Source organism: Pinus tabuliformis, chromosome 1_1, assembly GCF_031772625.1.
Source record: "Pinus tabuliformis cultivar Carrire ecotype Pingquan chromosome 1_1, CPIR1, whole genome shotgun sequence".
Taxonomy (NCBI): Eukaryota; Viridiplantae; Streptophyta; class Pinopsida; order Pinales; family Pinaceae; genus Pinus; species Pinus tabuliformis.
The window spans coordinates 95,338,137-95,358,025 of NC_142297.1; the positions used below are offsets into that span (position 1 = coordinate 95,338,137).

Here is a 19,889-nt window from a genome sequence, read left to right on the forward strand (position 1 = left end):
AAAATGCCTAGCACTCCTCGACGGCGGCAGATCCACGCCTAAAACAAAATCCATGCGAGGCAAGAAATTGGCGCGATTAACCCTTTCGTTTCCGCGCCAATAGCCCTTCTAGCTTGCTGGCGCGACTGTTCCTGAATCTTTTGCGCCAACGGGCACGACTGTTACTGAATAAACTGCGCCAGCCCTTCTTTAGCTCAAAAACTTGGCACGCCTGTTCGTGCCAAAACCGCGCCAACAAAAAAGCTCCTTCCGCAGCGTCTCTGTCACAAGTACCAGCTCCACAACATGTTCTGATACCAATTGTTGGAGCAAACAATGCACAGAAGAAATTTAAAAAAGGCATACACATCACATACAAAATCATAAAAAACATAGCACAGAGATTTAACGTGGTTCACCCAACCAATCTGGGCTACATCCACCAAACAGAGGCATCGACAATCTTATTATTCAAGAGGAGATTACAACAATTTAATTCTTCACACATACTCTCAGCTCACCCTATTTTCTACACACATATCCTCTACGGACTTACATTTCTTATAGCTGGAGTATAAAACTGAATCATACATTCTATCACAACAAATTTAGGATGCATTAACTCCTCCTCAAGAATAATGGAGCTAATATAGCAACAAATCCTATTGTTGTCACCTACATGAGATTTTTGCTAAATTTAATAAACAGAAAATCTCAACATGATCATTTTGCGTTTTGGGAATTGACCAACACCCAGTTTTATTATGAAGTTCAAAGGGAATTAGTTCTTATCTTAGCAATGCTCATTTTATTTGTAACACTAGTCAAGATAGACATAAATTTTTGGTTTTCTAGATTGGGGTTAATCACCTCCTTCTATGTTTAGTGATACCAGAGTTACAATGAACATAGTTTTATCATTTATATATGTTTACATTCTAAACATAAACAACCAATTCAACTTGTAAGTTGCCCCTAAAACACCATTACTAATGAAATTGGTTGCACTAAAGTTTCCCATAACTCTTTGTAATTGGTTGCAGTGAAGTTTCTCCTAGCTTTAAGTTTTAACCACGTTTTCATATGTAGTGTCCCATTTTTCTAGTATATTTTTAAGGGTTATATCTATATATATATATATATATATATATATATATATATATATGATAGGTTGATCACTTGATTGAGGAATAATGTTTTACATACATAGTATATTTCCTTTTATGTTTATGTATGACAGATTGATTACTGGATTGGGGAATAATGTTTTATATAGTTATATTTCTTCTTATATGCGACATCATTGATTATCTGTGTTAGATGGTTTTGGTTAAGTAAAATGTTATACATATGTTTTTTCTATTTGTATCTGATTTATGAAGCAGGTGTATGACATGGATGGTGATCCAAGATTGAGACACATATACCCATGGATTCTCATGGTTATGCGCAATAGATGGTTAATTATGATTTATGGATGATACATGATTTGTGTGATTATATATGTCTAATATTGTACTAAGCAGAATGTGGTAGGGTACCTGGTCATTTTCCAACAAGGATGTTCAATTATGAATGACTGTGGAAGTCATTTCTTCAAAACCAAAATCACTGTGGACGCCATGCACTATTCAGGGTAAAATGTGATTAAGTTAATTTCATTATGAAATTCATTTGATTCCTTTGATCTATGAGATTGTAATGTGTGGAGGTCTTTGAACAAGGCCTTACCAGCGAACCATTAGATGGGTAAAAGTTCACAAAAGCTCACAATCAGGACCATAAGGAGAAACGCAAAGTTTCAAAGCATAGTAGATGAGAGGGCATGGAAATTAGAGCGTGGAGTCCTAAATCCAAGAAAGATAAAGACGTGGAGTCTTGTCTATTTAGGGCGCAGAGTCCTGAATATTTAAAAAAGATCAAGTTGTGGAAGCTTGGATCTTTGGAGTAGATCAAGGCGCGGAGTCCTCAATCTACTAAGGCACGGAGATGCATGAAATAAGGGTGTAGAATCCCTATTCTCCAGAATAAAAATACCACTCATGGATGAATTTCCTTAAATAAAATTTCATTCTCACAATTCTAAAATGAATTTCTAAAAATAGAAAGTCATGTCTAGCATCTCAAGCACGACTTTCCAAAAATAATAAATCACTTTACATAAATTGGTAATCAAGCAGAGTTGAAGAAAAACGAATTAAATTATCATTAATCAATCATAATAGTTCAATCTTGACTGAATACTCAATATTATTAATATTATTATTATCTTTTACGAGACTATGATATTATTATTAAAAAGGAATTACAAGTCAATTTTATCTCCTGAATCAATTCACGCATCTCCTTCATGATTCTCATGGCTCTCTCTCTCTCTCTCTCTCTCTCTCTCTCTTAAATAATTCATTATACTCTATTTTATGCACTCATCAAAGAATAGCATATTCCTTTTCACTCATTAAAAATATGTCATAAAATATTCCTCTTACACTCTCTTTAATGCATATGTTACACTCTCCTTAACTAAGGCATGCATACCTCTCCTTAATGGCATAAGTTACACTCCTCTAAATGGAATCCAATGCATGCACATTACTCCTTTATGACAAGAATTGGTTGCTCCTCCTATATATGAGTCTCATGTATTCTCACTTGGGGATAAGGAGGTCAAGAGTGGAAAAGACTTGAGGAAAATAGTGAGAGGGAGAGATATGGAGAGTAGCCAATTGCTTCCATAATATATCTGAAATAATTGTTAAATCCTAAGATCTCTAGCTATTGAGGTTAGCCATGAGTGGTATTGAGAGGAAGTGAAATTTTGCTTTCTTAGTTTGCCTTGCAAATCTCTCTACTGTTGTCTTTTGGTACTGCTTATGAGCTTTTGCAGTTCGAGGGTTCCAGGGGGAGAAGTTCTTCCTGGATATGGTTGGGAGGAAATCTGGGTGGTTCACAATGAGTTGGTAAGGATATTGGAGCTGGAGCATACTCCCTTTTTTTGAGTTGTATAAATTCACTGCCAGGTATGTTGACAACATTATATTGTGTTTCTTTTTGTAGTTCATTACATGGTTTCGCTTATCTGGTTGTTGACTGAAACTTAGATGTATATCAAATGCTGCACAATAAATGTTGAAGGAATTTAGCAATAATTGTATTGTATTTTATGTAAGTTTTTTTTTGTACAGTTTCATTGCAAGTTGATTTACATCATGTCCTAATGGTTGAAGCATTCATGCTTCCATGAGTTTTATGAAAACATGTTAATAGCACAAATTTGGGTTTTCCTTCTCTTTTTACAGCTGTAGATAAGTTTTCAGAGTATATGTTTGACAAAAGAGATAAATGAGATAGTATGAATTTGTTTTTGGTTGTGGTTTTAAATAATCACATTTTTGGGCGTTTCTATTTCGATTTATTTTAACTTTAGGGGGTATATGTACCCTATGGCCATATTGCCCCAACTTTGATTTCAAAAAACAAATTTTCAGAATCCAGTTCTGTAATCTTCTATATTTTACAAATTTGTTGCTGCTGCCTGGTGGTTTGTCTTGCTGCTTTTTTTGTAGCTGTGATTTACCTGGTAATCTCTTTTTATGAAATCAATCTGTTATATAAACTTGGAATTATTATTTTAAAGTATCAATGGTTAATACATTGATAGTTTAATAAACTTGTGACTACTTGTTCAATAGTTTAATAGTTAGCAACTTGTTTTGTGACTGTTAACCGTTGTTCAAAATTACCAATGGCTGTAGCTACATCGCTGCGAGCTATTTGTAAAAATTCTTAAATATTTATAGTCATTATGTGCCTAAATTTTTGTATATGCAGCAATCAAGATGGATGACAGTTCTACTTATGTATTAAATTTGCTTCTTAGAATTATTGACAAAGAAAAAATAAATTATGGAATCTTAGATTCATGTTAGTTAATTTTGGTGAAATCGCCTTAAGGGTTATGGTTGTAAGTGTTTGACAAAATGCCTCAATGGCTGTACATTTCATGCTTGCAAACTATTTGACATAATACTTCAATGGTTGTAGCTAATTAAAACTATGAATTGTCTATAAAAATGACTAAGTAAATTTAAGATTTGCAACCAATGTGTTTTTGGAGATATCTCAAAGAATAAGCACGATGGTTCCATTGAAGTAAAAATCCACGGAAGGCAAATTGGTTAGTTGAAATGTTGTAATTGTTAGCTCACATATCAATTCTTAATAATTGGAAACCACTTTTTAGAAGTTGAATTATCTTGTTTTTCTTTCCTTTGTTTTACCAAAGAATTCATAGGCATATTATCTAGAACAAAATCAAATTAGTCACTCTTAAACACTCTTAATTGCAATATAATGAACAATTAGCTTATTGGAAATTGTGGTTTGTAAATATTGATATTATTTACCCCACTAAAAACTCTATCATTTAAATGTGATTTTAAGACTTATGGTTGTAAGTTTTGGATCTTGAGGAACCATGACCCTATAGCCTTAATGAGAAGTTTAATATTACCATGGGTTAGTTAATTTGTTAGTAGAAATTAGTATGTAGTGTAAAAAATACTAATAAAAATAAAAATATAGATATATAACCTTGCATGAAATTTTACGTCTTAAAAACTTAAACGTAAATCACGTTTTGAGTCAACCTTAATATAACATTGATGGTTGGTAAAGTGAGACTTACGTTGAACTCCAATATTTGTAACTGGTTGCACTGAAGTCCAGTAGCTCTAATATATCCACTAGCAATGAAATTGGTTGGAAGTTTCCCATAGCTCTTTGTAATTGGGTGCACTGAAGTTTCTCCTAGCTTAGTTTTAACCACGTTTTCATAAGCTAGTTGAACTCCAATATTTGTGGTTTTCCAGTACCTTTGATACATTTTCATAAGTTATTTTAACTCAAATATTTGTAAATGTGATAACCCCTTTTCTTCTTAATTTGATGGATAAACAACAGAAGAGTGTATCTACCATCTTGTACACTAGGAAATAACTAAAACTACACAGACTATCGCTACAAAAGTGATAGTTACAATTTCATAAAAAAGAGAAACACCATTCTAATCCAAATCCAATGGTTGTAATACAGAAGAGAAACACCATTCTAATCCAGCGGTTGTAATGGGTGGAAGTCCACGCATGCAAGAGTTAGAAACTTATTTCTAGTTAAACTATCACAAGATATCTCACTGTTCGAAAGACTAGTAATTTTCCACATAAATTATTATATGGCAATTGAATATAGTTAAACTTGTTAGAAGTGCAAAGCCCTGAAGAATATGCCCTCTAAGTTTATTATGGTTGAGCCGAAGATGTGTTATTTGTTTGAGGATTGTTAACTTTGCTGGAATTTTTTTGCGTAAAGACATTAATTAAAGATATTTGACCTATTAATCATGGGATCTCCAAGGTAAGTTTGTTTTCCCCCAAGCTAAGATACTGGAGATCCTTCAACTATCCAAATGGACTTGGAGTGCTTCCATGCAAGGAACTGTCTCGCAAATCAATATGCATCAAAGACTCCACGTTCCAAATTACTGTTTTTTACTGCGGCATTCACTGTGGCCATTGCTAAAACAAAAACCTTAATTACTGTTTCTTTACTGCGGCATTCACTGAGGCCATTGCTAGAACAAAAACCTTAACAGTCTTAAAGCTACATTTGGCGGATTTCTGAATTAGATATGGAATGAAAAATGGAAATATTTGGTGGATTTCTGAATTAGATATGGAATGAAAAATGGAATCCATAAAATGCTTAAATAATTTTTTCACCAAAAATAAGTTCTCAGGTGTAAATTTTCAAGGAAGCTTTATAAAAATAAATATTTCACCAACTTTAGATGCTGAATGGTGTACGATGATGCCCTATATTATCAAATTGAAAATCTTTAAGCCTACAATCATGTTGTTTTCTAAATCGAAAATTGGATGAGATATTGGTTATATTGGAGTGGCTCTAAGTGGTAATTTAATATCAATGTTTTATATAATATTTTTAAAATGTTTAAAAAATCTAAAATAATAAATAAATAATTTTATATTTAACTTTAAAATAATATTTATTATATAATTACATTCATTATCAATATTTTATATAATTTTTTTAAATATTTAAAAACAAATTAAAATAATAAATTAATTAATTTATATTTAATTTTAAAATAATATTTATTATATATCTACACTCACTCTCATAATTTATATGTCATATTTTCTCTTTTAATTTAGGATAATTATTAGGCTTACGTCAACATTAATGTTAATTTCATATTCATAGTATGTTTTCTCTACTCATTAAAATAATTATTTAATGCTTATAGATAAAGATCAAAAAGTTTTTAATAATAAGAAGGCAGTCTTTCCATTTTGTTTGATTTCCAGTTTTATATATATATATTTTTAACAAAATTCAAGCGATGCATGTTATTGCTCATATAAAGGGGAAAAATATAGGAAGTAGTTTGTTGGGAAAAAAATTGTTTTAATTTTTAAAGTCAAATTCATCTTTAACACGTTTACCTTTGTTGTACAAATTTTTTAAATTTGGAAAAAAAATTGATTAAAATCTAACATGAAAAAAAAAACCAGGTAAATATAACAAACAAAACAAAACCAGCCAAAATACAAATTCCTCCGACTTTGATCCTCTTTTTACCCGGCAGACCTGATATGAAATTTTTTTTGTACCCACTCCTCCCATCAATGTTTCTTTACACCTCTCACTGAATTGCTAATTATTTCCCAACAAACCCACTCATTTAAATATTGCATCATTTTTTAATGGCACCCAGCGAAAGCTTTCGGTCAAGTAATTTTATTATGATTTACATAAATATTATATATCACTGTTTTTAATATGATTTTCCAATATGAACAATCCTCATTTTACCACTCCTCCAATCAGGGTGCTTTGTACCTATGGGCGCAATTGCGATTAATTTGCCAAAGGACCCACTAATTTTTTAAATATTACATCATTTTCTAATGGCACGCCAGCTGAAAGTTTTCTGTCGAGTATTTTTTTATGATTTACATGAATATTATATAACACTGAATAATTATGAGTATGTACAAGTCCCACCAATTTCGGATTGCGTACGACAGATTCTATGTTGCACGGCATAATTGTGTACGGATTTTTAATTTTAAACGACGAACAAGCTTAGGTGGGGTTCCGGATGGAATTTGACGGCAAATTGCTTGTTACAAGGTTATTTTCTTGTCAAATAAAGCTAAAAAATTCTGCCGCCAATCAACATTACGGGTATTATTGTTAAAAAATCCACAAATTTGACGGACGCTTCCATTCGAAATTCCTGAGTGGTGCTTAAACAAGTGCTATTATTCTTCAATGGATGGACCTCAAACTAGGAACTCTGCGTATGCCAGTGTCTCTGCTGCTTTTATAGATGGTAGTAGATAAGCGGGATATACTGAGAAGCTGGATCAGGCTCTTGATATAGAACAGTATCTGACCCTCGCAGCCTTCATTATCTTATTTGATCTCAATTCTCCACTTCCATATCCATTTCCAGTGGAGATGTCGTAAATAATTTTATTTTTCGCACCGTACTTCATTGGTGTATAATTTATTTTTATATTCTAAAATAATATTTGCGGAATGGGCCTTCTCAAATTTTATCAATTATTTTTATGATAAAGGTAAATTTTATTTTCAATTTCTCATAAAAATTTAACAGAGATTAAATTCCATGGAAATCGATTAATTGACATCACATAAATATAAATTTATAAAAATAAAGAATCTTCATTATCAATATTTTTTTAATCTCTTTACAAAAAGAATCTTCATTATCAATTTTTTTTAATCTCTTCAAAAATTAAAGATTTTTTTAGAGAGAAAATCATGATATATTATATTAAGAAAATACAATGAGCAAGTACATATAAAGCCAAAAACAATTAGACCTATTGATGCTGAGAATTGTAGACTATAAATGTCAGAAAAACAAGACATGTAACATGGATGAGCTGAGACATAATCCATATGAGAATATCCAGAATTAAAGATACAACATTACATAAAACCCCTGCTATGCTTGCTCACATAAAACTAAAATTGAGAATATGCGCATAGCTCCCCACCTCGATTTTTAATCCCTCCAAAAATAATAAATCCCTAGTTAAATTAAATCTATATGCGATTGTTCATTCATAACTTCCAAAGGGCCAAACATCACAACAAAACCTATTTCAAGATTACAAACATACTTTTAACATTACATGGACCTTTGTTGTTTTTTTTAGTCAAAGGCTAATCATCAACGTTACCCACACCACATGAAATATGGTTGTAGCCAAATTTAGTGATATTAGGGAGTAAGGCTTATGCTAGGAAAAGCCTTCACCATGAACCCCATGGGATGAATTTGTGCGTCACCATCACCGTCACCATCATGAAATACATAAGCGACTCCACCATGACTAGTCTTATCCATGTCCGCCATCTCATCATCCCTAGATACCCTTAGAAGGTTGAACTTGTGCAGAATATAAAACACGGGGACCATGGTGGCAGTGACCCATCCTGCGGTGACCAGGATTTGTATGACATGGGCAGCTAGGAGTCTCCCACCTCCACCCATGAATAACCCGTAGGGCCTCGAGGAGATCCCATTAGGAGACAGCCCGTACACTTGCAAAACATACTCCTCCTTTGCAAAGAGTGCGGTAAAGATGATACCCCAAGCCCCGCAACCACCGTGAAGTTGCGCAGCCTCTAGGGGGTCATCATACTTCATCTTGGCAGCCAATATGTTGAAGCCTATCAACACCCACGCCAAGACAAACCCACAAACAATGGCGGCCCATGGCTCCACCATAGAGCACCCGCCCGTGATCGCCGCAAATCCACCGAGCAACCCGTTGCACACGTCCAACACATTCCAGTGACCTATTAGAAGCCTTCGCCCAAACAACGTTGTCAAAGCCGCAGAGCAGCCAGCAAGAGTGGTCGTGACAGCTGTCCTGCCAATCGCTGTCCACTGACCGTCCACGTAACTACCCCCACCCGAACTGTAGGGCACTAAGATTTTTACAAATGACCCTGGATTGAACCCGTACCATCCAAACCATAACAAAAAGGTTCCCAACACCACCAACGTGGCACTGTGGCCCCTGATCGCGTTTGGCTTCCCCTCGTGGTTATATCGGCCGATCCTCGGCCCCTCAATAAGCGCTCCCCATAAACCGGCGACCCCACCGACCATGTGAACGACCCCGCTGCCGGCGAAGTCATAGACTCCGCTTCCGAAAAGAAAACCGCTGGCTTTCGAAGCGCTGAGCCAACCATCAGGCGACCACACCCAATGCGAAACCACCGGGTAGACGAACCCCGTGAGAATCGAACTGTAGATCAAGTACGCCGGGAACTGCGTGCGCTCAGCGATGGATCCACTGGTGATCCCCGCGGCCGCGATGGCGAAAGCCCACTGGTACAGAAAATATGCATAATCATACTGGAAGTTCTCATTTGGCACGTCCTTCAGCGCAAAGAAATAATGGCCAATGAAGCCATTGGAGTGCTTTCCCCTTCCGAAGGCGAAGGCGAAGCCAAAGAGATAGTAGAAGATGCCGCCCGCGGCCGCGTCGAGAACATTGGTGAGCATGATATTCACGGTGTTCTTGGCCCGCACGGACCCTACGCATAGCATGGCAAACCCTAGCTGCATGGCGAAGACGAGGAAGGTGTTGAAGTCATAATTCCAACTGCGCAGCCGTACATAACTCCAAAACCGCCAGAATGAAACCACAAACCCGCTTGAGGCATATCGCACCGCTCTTTGGTATGGAGTGGTTTCCGTACACAAGGGCCCGATACAATTTAGTGTTGACGCGTGGCTCTCCCCATACGTCATCATCTCTGACATATCGGGACGTATTGTTCAGTTAAGTAATGCCTCCCGATATTCTCCTCCACCGTCCGATTTACTTCATCAACCTCCACCGTCGATTGTCCGAAGATGCATACGAGCCAGCATTTAATATTTACGTGGATTTGAAGATTGGTTGACCGCGGTAAAATAATTAATGAATTAAATGTGCTCGTAGAAGTATTGGTAGATGATTTAAATTTTAATGTTTTTATATGTATCGGAGGTATGGTGCATTTAAAGAAAAGCATGGTCTGGTCAGTGTGTTAAAAATATTTACGGCACGTAAAATGTAATTGTGTTTTTTTATTTTGTTTTCAAAAAAAATGAAAAGGAGTCGTGTGTTGTAATATGTTTTTATGTGATGTGTTGAAAAAATGTAATATGTGAGAGCTCGGGGGCAGCGAAAGAGAATAGAGAGAATTTGCACAGCAGTGCATGAAGAAAAGAACAGAGAGGAGCGCATTTGTTTTGTAAGCTTGTGTAAATTTTGTTTTTACAGCAGTATGTAAAAGAAGGTTTTACACCAGTAAGTAATATGTTTTCACAGCAGTGAATGTAAATGAGAGTTTTACCCAGCAGAGTAAATTCTCATGTGGAGACAGAGTAAATGTTTTTGTTGAACGTATTTGTGGTGAACCCCTCTCAGCAAAGAGGATGAATATGTATCAGGCTTTATATTTTAATGAATAGAAATCCTTTTATGGTGGTGTTTTACTCTGTTCCTCAGTAAAAAAATTTAAAGCTTCCCTGTGCACAAAAGATCCTAGAAAGGTAGAAACAGAGCATTGCCTCTGTGAGTTTATTTTGTTTGTTTTTGGGATTTTCCCATTAAAAATCCCCAACAGTGGTATCAGAGCTGGCTTAGGCTCTTTGAAAGTGTTCAAGAAGCTGAAAGGAGGAGTCTTTTGTTGCAGCAGTAGATCTTCTCCAGCAAAATAAAGTCTCAGGCAAAGGATTCAGGTATTCCAAAAAGTTTTTTTATGTGTTGCTGAAGAAGCAGTGAGTTGTTTTAAACATACAGTCAAGGATTTAGAGGCATAGATCAGAATGCAAGGAATGGCCAGCACAAGCACTGGTATGGGTATGTTTAACACCCAGCTCCCACAGTTTAATGGGAAAAACTATGACTATTGGGCAATAACCATGACTGCTCTGTTTGCCTCTCAATATTTATGGGAAATAGTTGAAGATGGTTTTGAAGAACCAGCAGATGAAACTGAGTTCAATGCATTAACTCAGGGAGAGAGAGATCTACTGAAGAGCAACAGGAAGAAGGATTCAAAAACCTGTGTGTTGTTGTATCTAGCAGTAGACCAGAGTGTGTTTTCAAGGTTAGCAACAGCTAAGACAACCAATGAAGCATGGCAAACCCTCAAGACAACCTATCAAGGCATGGAGAGAGTGAAGACAGCAAAACTACAATTGCTGAGGAAGGATTTTGAGAATCTGTGCATGAAGGAGTCAGAGAACATTGACTCATTCTTTACACATGTAATTGGTTTGGTCACACAGATAAGGACTCATGGAGAAACCCTTGAAAATAGGAGGATTGTGGAGAAAATATTGAGGGTCTTACCCTCAAAGTTTGATGCGATTGTCACCACCATTGAAGAGACAAAGGATCTCTCAAAATTTTCAGTTGATGAGCTACATGCATCACTGATAACAGATGACCAGAGGTTGAGTAGAAATGAAAACTCATCTCTAGAGCAAGTCTTCAAGACCCAGATGTCTTTTGGAAGAGGAAGAGGTCAAGGCAGAGGAAACAAAAGAGGAAGAGGTAGAAGCCAAAACAGAGGTGGAAGGAACAGCCCAACAAATGTTCAAGGAAGAGGCAGCAATCCAAATCAGAACCAAGGCCAAGGCAGCAGCCAACAAGGAGGACAACATCATGCTCAAGGACAAAGGTATGAAAAATCCAATGTCCAATGCTATTATTGTAAAAAATATGGGCATTATGCCAGTGAATGTAGGAAGAAGCAGCGTGATATGAACAATAGATCAAATGCAAATGTCACTAGAGAAAACAACAATCAAGGTAATGTGTTGTTAGCTTGTAACATGGCTGAAACAAATAGTGAAGACATATGGTTTTTAGACTCAGGTTGCAGCAACCATATGACAGGAAACATAGCCTTCTTTTATGCCTTAGATAAAAATGTGAAATCAGAAGTCACACTAGGAACTGATAGCAAAATCTTTGTTATGGGAAAAGGGGAGGTAAAAATATTTACAAAGCAAGGAGAAAAGAAAACCATAGCAGATGTCTACTATGTCCCTGGAATGAGATGTAACCTCTTGAGTATTGGACAGCTTGTCCATAAGGGGTACAATGTTTTATTTTAAAAATGATGTATGCACCATCATGGACATAGCACCCAGCAAACGATGCATTGCTGAAGTAAAGATGACAAGGAATAGGATGTTCCCTCTCAGGATCAGGGCAGATTTGAAAAACAAAAATGAAATTGCAGCAGTCACCCAAGAGGCTTTCCAAAGCGTGCCAAAGGATGAAAATTGGTTGTGGCACTTGAGATTTGAACATCTCAATTTTGGAGGTCTAAACTTGTTGAGTAGGAAAGGAATGGTAAGAGGATTACCATTGATAGAGAAACCGGACAACTTATGTGAAGGCTGCATATTGGGGAAACAACATAGAGAAAGTTTTCCATCAGGTAAAAGCATAAGGGCAAAGGCACCCTTAGAGATCATCCACTCAGATTTATGTGGACCAATGCAAGCTCCATCATTAGCAGGCAGCCAATATTTCCTAACATTCATTGATGAATTTACAAGAAAGACTTGGATATATTTCCTTAAAAACAAAAGTGAAGTGTTTGAGAAATTCCAAAACTTCAAGGCATTTGTGGAAAACCAAAGCGGACTGCATATAAAAGTTTTGAAAACTGATAGAGGAGGTGAGTATATCTCCAAGGAATTCCTAAGATTTTGTAGAGAAAATGGTATACATAAACAGTTTACAGCAAGGTACACCCCACAGCAAAATGGAGTTGCTGAAAGGAAGAACAGGACCATCATGGATATGGCGAGGAGCATGTTGAAGGCAAAGCATTTGCCAAATGACTATTGGGCTGAAGCTGTAAATTGTGCTGTGTATATTTTGAACAGGTGTCCTACAAAAACAGTGTTGAACAAAGTGTCGGAAGAGGCATGGAGTGGGAGAAAGCAAGGAGTCACCCACATGAGAGTTTTTGGATGTGTGGCCTATGCACACATACCATATCAGCTAAGGAGGAAGTTGGACAGCAAAGGGGAGAAATGTCTATTCATTGGATACAGTGAGGAATTCAAAGCTTACAGGTTGTATATTCCATCCTCCAAGAAGTTTTTTGTCAGCAGAGATGTTCAATTCATTGAAGAGGAAGCTTGGGATGGAAGCATAGAGAAGACAGTTAATGTTAAAAACTATTTGCCTCATGATGAAGATGATGAGGAGGTGGCTGAAATGCATCCTCAAATAGCAACGCCAACACAAGGACAGCAAGGGAAACCATTGAGGATAAATGAGAGTGCTTCTCCAAGCACACCACAAGGAGGAAATTCAAGTGCATCTTCAAGCACTTGCACACCAAATGAAAGAGGTAAGAAGTTCAGAAACTTAAGTGACATTTATGATGAAGGAATGAATTCCTTATTTGCCTTGTATTGTCATGTTGATGATCCTATTCATTTCGAGGATGTAATTAAAGATAGGAAATGGATAGAAGCTATGGATGAGGAGATGAATGCCATAGAGAGAAACAAGACATGGGATTTGGTTGAGCTACCAAAAGGCAAAGAAGTTATTGGAGTCAAATGGGTTTACAAGACCAAGAGCAATGCTGAAGGAAAGATTGAAAAACACAAGGCAAGGCTGGTTGTCAAGGGGTACAAGCAGCAGTATGGGAGAGATTATGAGGAGACTTTCGCCCCGGTTGCAAGAATGGAAACCGTGAGAGCAGTGCTGTCCATAGCAGCTCAAAACAAATGGAAAGTTTACCAAATGGACGTGAAGTCAGCATTCCTGAATGGAGTGTTAAAAGAAGAGGTTTATGTTGAACAGCCTCTAGGCTATGAGAAGAAAGGTGAAGAGCACAAAGTGTGGAAATTGAAGAAGGCTCTTTATGGGCTGAAGCAAGCGCCAAGAGCATGGTATAGCAGGATAGATTCATATCTATTGGATAATGAATTCGACAAGTGTGAAGGAGAACCCACCGTCTACATTAAAGAAAAAGATGGTAAAATTTTAATTGTTGTCTTATCTGTTGATGATGTTATTTTCACTGGAATTGATGATCAACTCATTGAGAATTTTAAATCAGTCATGAAGAAGGAATTTGAAATCACTGACATGGGTTTCTTAAGATACTTCTTAGGCATAGAAGTAGATCAAAATGAAAAAGGAATTTTTATCTCACAAGTAAGATATGTAAATCAAGTGTTGGGCAGATTTAACATGCAAGAATGCAAAGCAGCGATCACTCCCACAGTAATGGGATTAAAACTCAGCAGAGAGGACAGCAGCAAGGATTTTGATCCTAGTTTGTACAAAAGTATTGTTGGAAGCCTTATGTATCTAACAACAACTAGGCCTGACATTATGTATGCTGTTAGTTTAATTTCCAGATTTATGGAGAGGCCAAAGGAGGCACATTGGCAGGCAACAAAAAGAATTTTGAGGTATTGCAAAGGTACCAAAATGTTTGGCATTTTATATACTGTCTCAGAACATTCAGATTTAATTGGATACACTGATAGTGATTGGGCTGGAAGTGTAGATGATCGGAAAAGCACTTCCGGTTATGTATTTCATATGGGTTCAGGAGCCATTTCATGGGCTTCTAAGAAGCAGTCCATTGTAGCATTGTCTATAGCAGAGGCTGAATATGTGGCAGCTACAACAGCAGCATGTCAAGCAGTGTGGATGAGAAGAATGTTGAGAAGCTTAGGCCAAGAGCAGGCAAAAGCGACAGTGATTTTTTGTGACAATAGCTCAGTTATTGCATTTTCAAAGAATTCAGTGTTTCATAAGAGAACGAAACACATTGATACAAGGTTTCACTACATCAGAGAATTGGTGAACAATGGAGAAATTGTCCTAGAACATTGTAGGACTCAAGAACAGGTAGCAGACATCTTGACAAAGCCTTTGGATCAGAAAAGCTTTGAATTTTTGAGAAAGTGTCTGGGTATGACCGAATGCCCAGCAGTTGAAATTAAAGGGGAGTGTTGAAGTCATAATTCCAACTGCGCAGCCGTACATAACTCCAAAACCGCCAGAATGAAACCACAAACCCGCTTGAGGCATATCGCACCGCTCTTTGGTATGGAGTGGTTTCCGTACACAAGGGCCTGATACAATTTAGTGTTGACGCGTGGCTATCCCCATACGTCATCATCTCTGACATATCGGGACGTATTGTTCAGTTAAGTAATGCCTCCCGATATTCTCCTCCACCGTCCGATTTACTTCATCAACCTCCACCGTCGATTGTCCGAAGATGCATACGAGCCAGCATTTAATATTTACGTGGATTTGAAGATTGATTGACCGCGGTAAAATAATTAATGAATTAAATGTGCCCGTAGAAGTATTGGTAGATGATTTAAATTTTAATGTTTTTATATGTATTGGAGGTATGGTGCATTTAAAGAAAGGCATGGTCTGGTCAGTGTGTTAAAAATATTTACGGCACGTAAAATGTTTTGTAAGCCTGTGTAAATTTTGTTTTTACAGCAGTATGTAAAAGAAGGTTTTACACCAGTAAGTAATATGTTTTCACAGCGGTGAATGTAAAAGAAGGTTTTACACCAGTAAGTAATATGTTTTCACAGCAGTGAATGTAAATGAGAGTTTTACCCAGTAGAGTAAATTCTCATGTCTCCAGTAAGTAATATGTTTTCACAGCAGTGAATGTAAATGAAAGTTTTACCCAGTAGAGTAAATTCTCATGTGGAGACAGAGTAAATGTTTTTGTTGAACGTATTTGTGGTGAACCCCTCTCAGCAAAGAGGATGAATATATATCAGGCTTTATATTTTAATGAATAAAAACCCTTTTATGGTGGTGTTTTACTCTCTTCCTCAGTAAATATTTTTAAAGCTTGCATGTACACAAAAGATCCTGGAAATGTAGAAACAGAGCATTGCCTCTGTGAGTTTATTTTGTTTGTTTTTGGGATTTTCCCATTAAAAATCCCCAACAGAAGGCCGAGAAGAACAGGTACGTGGTATCCAGGGCACGGCTCGTCGCCGAGAGTTGGTCGGAAACGGCCTGCAACTTCGCAGAAAAAGTCGCCGGCCGTGCCGTTGAGGAGGTTCTGTAGAGCCGCCAGCTCAGGAGCTGTGCAGGTGTCGCTGGAGCTAGACATGGAGGATGAGCGGGGTTTGATCAGGCGACGAGGAACTCGAGCCGGCAGAAGTCAAATGCGAGATTTGAGAGGGACAGAACTTGAACAACAAGAATCAGTGAAATTTGAACTTTAAAGAGGACGAAAATGGAGCCGAAGTGAAATTCGAGCTTTAAAGGGCAAGGATTCGAGCATGGAGAAATTAAAGACAGACTCTCAACATGTAAATTTCGGACCGGGAGAACTGATATACGTGTTTCAGAGGGATGGGATCTGAACCGGGAAAAGTGAAATGGGATCTTTAAAGTCTACGAGATCGAATCTGTGAAATACGAATTTAATTTAAAGGGACGGGATTCAAACCGGAAGAAGTGAAGTACGCGGTTTAAAATGACGAAATTGGAACTGAAAGAAGTGAAGCACATGCTTTAAAAGAACGGGATTCAAACATGGAGAAGCATAATACGATCTCTTACAGATAGGATTCGAACAGGGAGAAACATAATATGAGGTCTTACAGGCACCAGATTCGAATTAGAAGAATTGAAATAGAAGCTTTGAGATTTACGGGATTAAAAGAGGGAAAACTTCCAAACTTAGCTTTGAGAAGAACGGGATTCCAATTTTCAGAGCAAGAGAACTGAAATCCGATCTGAGAACTCCGGACTGGTGAGAGTCGAACATGCTACGCGCAATGCGCACTGGGAGAACTGAAATCCGAGTTTTGAGATGTTTGGATTCGAAACCCCGACCGACTGGGCGAAAAAGAACACAGGTTGAGCTTCCACCAGGCTAGATGAGAACCTGCAGTTCAGAATTCGAACCGGAATATGGAGCAGTTCGAGACTAGTGATGGAATTCAATGAGAATTCCCGTGTATTACAACCCTTATATATAGATGCATATTTCCTCTGCGATCAAGATTCATAGTACATAGGTGAAAGGACGGTGAAACAAAAACAATATAATAACATGAGCTAACAGGAAACCTTGTTCGGCTTGCAGTATCTCTAGTAAAATAAGAAGAAATCTAAATTACTGCAGCGATTGTACAAGAGATTGTCGAGTTTTGTTGGTCAACTGTAATTATTATAATCTTAAAACATACAGAGAGATATTAATATAATGTAAGTAGACATGTTTCATGAAACCGTTTATGAGATTGAATGGTTTTATGAAACAGTTAATTTTTTTATTTTTAAATATTTGTCACATTCTATTTGTTTTACTGTCTGACCTCTTCAATTTATATCGCCATCGCTGTTAACTTTTGCATTGTTTTTCTTTCCTTGTAGTCTTTGCGTGGCCGTTAATTTTCCAACATTTTTTTGCAAGTTGTCTTTTCTGTCATGGCGCGTGAGGGTGCATAACTCATTTTAGTATTCGCCAATTTGCATTTAGTATTTATTTTTATAAAAATCGTTTTTATTAATTTATCATACGTTATGTTATGACTCATAACTTAATTATTTCTCACTTTTTTGGCTTTTGGATTTCGAAAATGATGATGTGTCCCAATGACCTTTGCTTTCAAACACATTGATAAAAGGTTATATAATATTATATTATTAAACAGATTCGTGTTCTAGTTTTTTAAAGCAAACAATAAAAATGATGGTTGAAGTAAATAATGCTGACGTCAATTATTTAAATAAATCATAGGATGCTTATAATGCTCACTTTTATGGCCTTTGGCTTTCAAAAATAATGTCCAATAGTCACTCTTGCACGCGTTATTGTTTCCAAAAATATAATTTAAAAAATATTCGTTTTCAAATTTTGTAACAACGAAAATGATTGCTGACGTATATCGTTATTGATATATTATTTATACAAAATATTAATACTTATAATGTATTTTTATCACAGATATTTTTGTTAATTAATTATTGAAATAAATCATTAAAAGCAATAATGTTCAATAGTTGTTATAAATATTGGTGAATGCACGACGGATTCAAAGATGACGGTGTGTTAGATACATATAATGGTGACTGCACAACTAGATATTATAGTACAATATAACACCACATAGCCATCATTGAAGTAACAAATCTGATTTTAGAAATCAATTTATACTAATTTTATTAGTAAGTTTGAAGGTATGATGGGAAGGATTAAGGGTGGAAATAAATTAACTATGGAAAATTAAAATTATTTAAAAAATGTTTGAAGATCCTCACACAATTACCATAATAATATTTTATGAAAATTGTAAAATCCAATGACAGTAAAACCAATTATTATTTCACCCAATCCATAAGTATTTTCATCTAATATGTAAATATTTTATTCAGCATATTCCGGTTATATTTAAAATCAGTGTGGCATAAAATCAAATTCGTATCGTTATAGTACAAGACGGTACGAATATTCCATATTTTTCATGTTTATGCGTGGTTCTCTTTCTTCTTACTATTCCATATTTTTCATGTTTATGCGTGGTTCTCTTTCTTCTTACTTTATGCGTGGTTCCATATATATATATATATATATATATAATTTGATTTTTGGTTTTATGTTATTGATTTGTTAAAGATTTATTTATTTTTGTCTAGCTTTATTTATTATTGTTGTGATGTTATGGTAATGGTTTTATTATTATGGTTGTGATGTTATGGTAATGGTTTTATTTCATTGTTGTTTATCATGACTTGTTTTGATAGAGTTTGGTGTTTGGTTTTGTTTGTGTTCTTGAGAGATTTAGCTAAGGTGTTATGTAGTCTTTACTTTAAGAGTAGTTGATGTTTTGATGTAAACAATTTTTACAAAGCAATGAAGGTAGGGGTATTGTCAATTTTGTGAGGGTTTTTATTGTTTATTTACTAGGTTTCACATTTGTTTTTTTCCAAAGGCTTGGAATCCATTTTTTCCTAGTGTGGTTTGGACTTTTACCAATTGTTGTGGATGCAGTTGGAAATAACTTCTACTGCATTGTCGTTCATCGTGGCTTAAACTAGTGGCATTTGGCATTTGACGAAGGGTTGACTCTCCATGTAAGGACATGCGGTCCTTGGCACGCCCACTGGCACAAGTGCGATGAGTTGGTTCAACAACCGGGCACGCGAATTGACAAAGTACGAGCTCAGACTTAATGTGCGATGGAGTCATGTGATAATATGCACATGAGGAGGAGAGCGACTTGGTTTTACTGCGTGGGGAGCATGAACGCTCAACCCACGGCCGACCTACACTTGGGGCAAGGCCGACATACGTTTTGAAGGCGTTTGCAATGAGTAGGGGCATGTAACCATGTGGAGGACGAGTCGGCTTGGGCAGTTTGACTCGCCTTTCCACTCATATATATGCAACGATGTGTTGAAGCGAAAGTTCATCATTCAAACTCAAGCAAATTGAACAAGTTCCTTTGGTAATGCTAAGGAGGAGAGGTGCGAGGCACAGATTGTGAAGAAGGCGCAGGAATAGATGCGCCCACTCTTGGGCAAAGCGCGCGGCAGCACAAGTTGGTATCTTGGGTGAGGGTGCCGGTGAAGGCGTCGGGTGCCCACGGTTAGCACGGGTTCTTGGGTGGCTCGGGTGAGCGCCCGCCCGTCGTATAAAGTTGTAAACGGTGGAACTCGGGTGAGACTACCATGCGAAGATTGAATGGTGGAACGGTGAAGCCGATTGTGCGAAGGGGGTGTCTTGGTGACTTG

At 36.7% G+C, this 19,889-nt stretch overlaps 1 protein-coding gene across 1 annotated transcript; it reads right to left on the bottom strand.

Annotated features, from left to right (window-relative positions):
* Positions 1 to 8,181: 8,181 nt before the first annotated feature.
* LOC149211814 (ammonium transporter 1 member 2-like) lies at positions 8,182 to 9,676 on the bottom strand. Its single transcript, XM_089390477.1, has one exon. The coding sequence runs from the start codon at positions 9,659 to 9,661 to the stop codon at positions 8,321 to 8,323; it is 1,341 nt and encodes a 446-aa protein (XP_089246603.1). The 5' UTR covers positions 9,662 to 9,676; the 3' UTR covers positions 8,182 to 8,320.
* Between the last annotated feature and the right edge of the window lie 10,213 nt (positions 9,677 to 19,889).